At 42.0% G+C, this 6,000-nt stretch overlaps 1 protein-coding gene across 1 annotated transcript; it reads right to left on the bottom strand.

Annotated features, from left to right (window-relative positions):
* Positions 1–2,658: 2,658 nt before the first annotated feature.
* LOC141629670 (uncharacterized) lies at positions 2,659–3,684 on the bottom strand. Its single transcript, XM_074442642.1, has one exon. The coding sequence runs from the start codon at positions 3,682–3,684 to the stop codon at positions 2,659–2,661; it is 1,026 nt and encodes a 341-aa protein (XP_074298743.1).
* Positions 3,685–6,000: the final 2,316 nt, after the last annotated feature.

Here is a 6,000-nt window from a genome sequence, read left to right as displayed (position 1 = left end):
GTGGCCTTGATCATTTGAGGCGTTCTTTAACGACCGGTTTGGACGAGAACCTCATTAGCGCTTTTGTAGAGAGGTGACAGCCCGAAAAGCGCTAATGACGGTTAAGAAACTCATTTGGACGAGAACCTCATTAGCAGCATGACTCGCTGAAAGAGGTGAAACCACCATTTTATGAGGGTGGTGGAGTGACGGTTAAGAAACTGATAGAACTTGCGGAGACGGGTAACCAGCATGACTCGCTGAGGGCTTACATGATGTTTTTGGTAGGACAGACTTTGTTTACGGACAAGTCTAGTGATAGGGTTATTGCCCGTATGTTACCGTTGTTTGATGAGTTGAGTGATATCGGCACGTATGCTTGGGGGGCCGCGACATTGGCCTACTTGTATCGACATTTGGGGATGGCTTCGCGTAGGGAGGGTCAGGGTGTTAGCGGTTGTCTACCGTTACTTCAGGCTTGGATATATGAGTACTTTCCCATGTTCCGACCACACTCCGGATATTATGCCGAGGGGAGACCACTAGTCGAGGCTTGGTCACAGCTTCCTAGGTTTAGGGGAGATGTTCGGTTGTTGGAGCAGCACAGGCAGAGGTTGGACGGGCTTAGGGCGGAGCACGTGACGTGGCTCCCTTATGGTGTTAGTCCTCACAGGGCTTGCAGTATTTCCCTCTACTCGGGCCTGATTAGATTTTTGGATATAGTAGAGTCGTACCAGCCTGATAGATGTCTCCGTCAGTACGCGTATGTTCAGGTTATCCCGATACCTATGCGGTTCCCGACTGTTGACTATCGTCCGGCTAAGCCGACCTTGGGTTATAGGCTGTCTTATGGAGATACTCCTGATTTGGAGTGGTATGTGAGTGATGTCGACCGGGCTTTGATGCCTTTTCAGAGTGATCCGCGATACATGACTTGGTATAGGAAGATTTCTCACCCACACTTGTACCCCCCTGCACGCCGTACTCAGTTTCGCTCATTCCCTTTCAGCGAGGAGCCCAAGGTATCCCGAGCTCTTAGTCGTCATTTCTCACAGATCTATAGACAGCCTACCGCGGATAGGAAGTGGCAATATGCGCGGAGATTGGTGGAGGAGATGGAGCCGTTCTTCAGAGACGAGGACCATGCCGAGGATGATGCTGGGGATGATGATGATGATGATGATGATGAGCGTACCCCATAGTGTAGATCTTTATTGTTATGTACGGATATTTTTATTTGTGTTGCGTATGGATATTTTTATTGTCTTTCGTTATGTATGAATATTTTAATTGTGTGAACATTTTTAGTGTTTTTAATGTTATGCATTGAAATGAACGAAAGTACTTAAAACTTAATTAAAATACAACTTTAATTAAAACGTAGTCCAACACTTAATTAAAACACGATACAATATAACAGTAGGACATAATACAGAGACAACACTTAATAAGATAAAACATAAATTGAAAATACAACGGGAATTAATACGTAGTTAAATGGAAATGCAACGACGACATAAAATGAAAATACAACTTACTTAAAACATAATTAAATAACTACCGAATTTAATTATCTTCCGATGAAGATGACAATTCCTTATCTTCTTCATGATCTTGAGCCTCAATTTCTTCAGGTTGGGTAGCCATATATCGAGACAACAAATCATTGATGTAGAGATAAACATTTCCTAGGTTGAGCACTCTCCCGACACATAAGTCTGATAGTCTTGCGTAATCGATCACGGTGAGGATGCGCTCAAAATATGTAAAGAGATCACTTCTTAACCTGCGAAACTCCCACATCTTCTCGGTTACTGCTTCATCAGAAACAACCTCATCTCTAACTGCTGGAGTTATAATTTGATCCAGGTTTCCGGATAAAATTATACAAAGGCTACCAATTGGAGGCTCTTCAGGCTCTGAGCATTTGTGAGAACCATTTTAGTATTGTAGTGAGTGAATAGGATTGGATGTTGTGATTAAAATTGAAATAGAATGGGCAATTTAAAAGCTCTGAACTATAGCGGCGGTTTTTAAATCTTAACGGTTATTTTTGAATCTTTACAGTTATATTTGAATTGTAACGGTTATATTTGAATTGTAACGGTTATATTTGAATTATAACGGTTATTTTTGAATTGTAACAGTTATATTAGAATTGTAACGGTTATTTTTGAATTGTAACTGTTATATTTGAAGTTTTATTTCAAGTGTATCTTGTATTTGTTTGTTTTTCTTATGTTAGCCATTGTTATGAAGTAGTGAGTATTTGCAAAATAATCCAAATTTGTATCAGTTGTTATGAATTCCAGAAATTTCATAATTAGTAATATGATTGTTATAACAGTAGAGCATATTTTAAATTACTACATAATCAAACTTTAAATGCATTATCAATGTTTAATTTCCTTGCAGTTTCTGGGTTAGTTGGTGTGGAACGTCGTCTTCTGCCATAAACTTTAGGTGTAGTTCCCATCAAGGTATGCCATTTCTCGATGTTTGTCTTGTACAAATCAGCATATGGTGCAACCAAAGGGTCTCTTGTCCTTAGCCAGAAAGGATCGATCGGTGGCATCGGTGCATCTCTCGATGGTACTCGACAATGCAATCTCATCCAATGGAGATGGTAATTAACGATCCATAAAACACCATATGGCCTCGACACTTGGGTTGTGGGGCTTAGGGGTAAGTATGTGCTACATTGCCAACTACGAGATTCTCCAACTGGGCGATGACACAAATAGTCCATTTAAACAACGATGCAAAGACAAACAAATATTCCCCGTACATCCAATGGTTAGGCCCACATCCTCCACTGCCAGTAAACTCCATTCGTCTCAATGTCTCCTGGAATCTGGTAAGACCTGTAGGCAACGCACAACTATCATCAAAAAATTCCCTGTAGACCTCGTATGCCTTAATCTCCCGAACACCCCACTCTCTCATGACTAAATGGTCACTTTCCCAACCCCGCGCAGCATGCGAGACCACCCGATAACCACAATTACCATCATTACCTACATCTACCCAACCATAAAAGAAATCCCGTACTTCTTCAGGGATCGCATACGTTTTAGTCCAAGTTGACAAAAATCCCTTAGTGTAGCCGGACTCCAACGGTGTACCAACCGGTCCTTGATCAAAATCACCCACCGTATGTTGAACAAATGTCGTCGCAGGAGTAGAAACTTTGGCAGCCTTCTTCTTTGCATGCTCTAATCCCGACTTGTTCCGGGTAGTAGAACCCCTCGGTCTCCCTTTGGGGTTTTCTATAACAGGAGGTGGTTGAACTTCCTCGTCTTCCGGGTGAAGACCATCTCGCAATTTCTCAATGATTACCCGTTTCTTAGCCGGGTCACTAGCTCTAGCTTCTGCAAACAGCTTCTCCAACTCATCATCATCAGTCTTGGGTGTTACACCAACATTGTCGTACTCCAAGGTCCTCCAAAAAGCGTGAACATCTTCAAGATGGACCCTCTTACCCGTTCTTTGCAAATGGATCAATGTACAAGCACAAGGTAATCCATGAGTAACCCTTAGCACACATCCACAATGCTCTTCCAACACATTCCTGAGCTCTATCCCTCTCTTAATCTCTTCTTCCATTATCTCAATGGCATTGATAGACACATTTCCTTTCAACAATGAAAATACACGATCTCCAATTCGCGGCCTACTCCTCGAAACCTCTAGCTCATATCTCATCTTCGAGTGTTGCGCTTTGATACGTGCATTTTATATAGTCTTTTTAGCCTAATTCATGCACGTATTTTTATGCTTTTATCGTGGTTCTATGCTACGAAATGCCCCGAATATGCTACTTTGGTGTATTTTGTCTTATTTGCAGGAATTGACCATAAAGTAGTGAAATCAAGCCTTTTACCGCTCATTTAGCATGCATTTGGAGGAAGAGTGAATTTGGAGCGGGAATGAAGCTATTTTGAGATGCGCATTGGAGTAAGGAAGTTAGGCGAGCCAAGAGAGTGCTTCAATTTGCTAGTTCCTGATTGTAAGAGCCATATCTCGAGTTCTACAACAGATATTCAGGTGATTCCAATTGGATATGAAAGTTTGTCCTTTTAGCTTTCCAATGCCACCGGAATCACCCTGTTTGACCAAGTAACGAAGAAATGGCAGCCGTTTGAAGTTCAGTGCGCGAAGCGGAATTACGCGCGAGAAGTGCTCGATCGAGAACTATTTCTATTCGATCGAGAGCCCATTTGCTCGATCGAGAGACACTTCTTCTCGATCGAGTGGTTTAGGATGAATAAGTACTCGATCGACTATTTGTCCTTTCGATCGACCCGTTCCTTTTATGCCTTTGCTCGATCGAGTGATTTAGTTACTCGATCGAGTGGACTTTGCTACTGGTGGGCTTTTAAGCTCTAATTCCGTCATTAGGTTTAATCCTATTCCTATTTTCTTATAAATAGGAGTTAGGATGTCATTAGTTTGGATCGGGGGATCAATATACGTTACTTTCTTCCGTCACTTTCCACTGTTACTTTTGTTCTTTCATTTCCGGATCATTTATATCAGTAATTTCTTCCCTCTTTTCTCTCTTTTTATTTAATGTTTATTATTCCCTCTCCCTCTTTATTTATTGTTCTTATTAATTTCATGTCTAGCTAAATCCCCTTAGTATGTTAGGATTAGGGAAGCCGTGGTAGCAATGTTTTAACTGACTTATATAGATTAGTCTTGCGATAGGAATTGTATTAGGCAATTTAATTGTTATCCGGTCGAATGAATGCATGCAAGAGACCATAAATCTAGTTAACCCCGACCTAGATCGAAAGATTGGAAGGGAAGGCTTGCTTAATTACAATAGGGTATTGCAGTGAGGGCGAAAGTTAAGCTGTTTACGCTCTAGGGCGGTTTAAGGACCGAAAGGTGACGACCATAGCTCTTCTTATCAATAGTCTAATCGCCTTAGTATTCCCGATAGCATAAGATCCGATAGCTGCCGCGGTGGACCGACTCTAGCATACTCCCTTTTCTTACATTAATTTATCTTTTTTATTTCCCTTGCTTTAATCTCTAGTTTAGTTAAATCAATCAAAACCCCCAATTGTGACATTTAGACAGATAAATAGACAAATAGATAGTACACCGCCTCCCTGTAGAGATCGACCCTACTTACCGCTGACTTCTGTTAGTAGTAACTTAGGTATTTATTTTTGGTACGAAACGACAGTATCAAAATTTGGCGCCGTTCTTGGGAGGCAATCTATTTATTTATTTGTTAAATTTTATCTGTTTTTAGCCTCGGGGGATTTTTCCTTGAGGCCGTTAAATCTTTTTCCTTGAGTCTTTGTTTTGATAGGCCTTACAAGTACTACCTAGACAGTTCTAGGTGAAAGACCGTCAAAGGAAGGCTTGAGTACCTTTGACCCGTCACCGATGTCCCATTATATGGAATGTAAGGTGATGATCTCGCTGCGGGAGATGTGGTCTGCTCGAGCACAATGCACGGTATAGTTGTGCCGCCACAACCATCCTATCAATGGCCACCGCAACAAGACCCTCCTGAGATACAAGAAGAAGAGATTGCGGAGCTGAAATCCTTGATGGAGGCACTTGCATTCCAAGCGCAAGAATACTTCTCGCGAATTGATAAGCTCGAGTCTGCGATTGCTCGGTTAGCGGTGAGATGGAGATAGAAGAGATCGCGGAGTGGACATATTCGATGTGGCGACGCTTGTATCACAAATGCAAGAGAGCAACAAAAATATGGACGCTCGATTCCATGAGCTCGAGGTCAGTAGTTGCTCGATTAGCGGTGAGATGCAAGAAGAAGAGGTATACCTTCTTGAGAGCGGTTTTTCCCCCGAAGAAACCGTGTTGCCCAATGTTGAGGATGACTTCTATGATTCGGACGACGAGTTCCTATCATATTTCACCGCCCCACGCGAAGATTTCAGCCAGATAGAGGAATCACTCGATCGAGTGACTTATATAGGTCGATCGAGTGATTTGCCAGGAAAACAACTCGATCGAGTGAAATTGCTTTGCTCGATC

Source organism: Silene latifolia, chromosome Y (assembly GCF_048544455.1).
Source record: "Silene latifolia isolate original U9 population chromosome Y, ASM4854445v1, whole genome shotgun sequence".
NCBI classification, from domain to species: domain Eukaryota; kingdom Viridiplantae; phylum Streptophyta; class Magnoliopsida; order Caryophyllales; family Caryophyllaceae; genus Silene; species Silene latifolia.
Note: the sequence above shows the minus strand (reverse complement) of the source record. Positions and strands in the feature narration are given on the sequence as shown.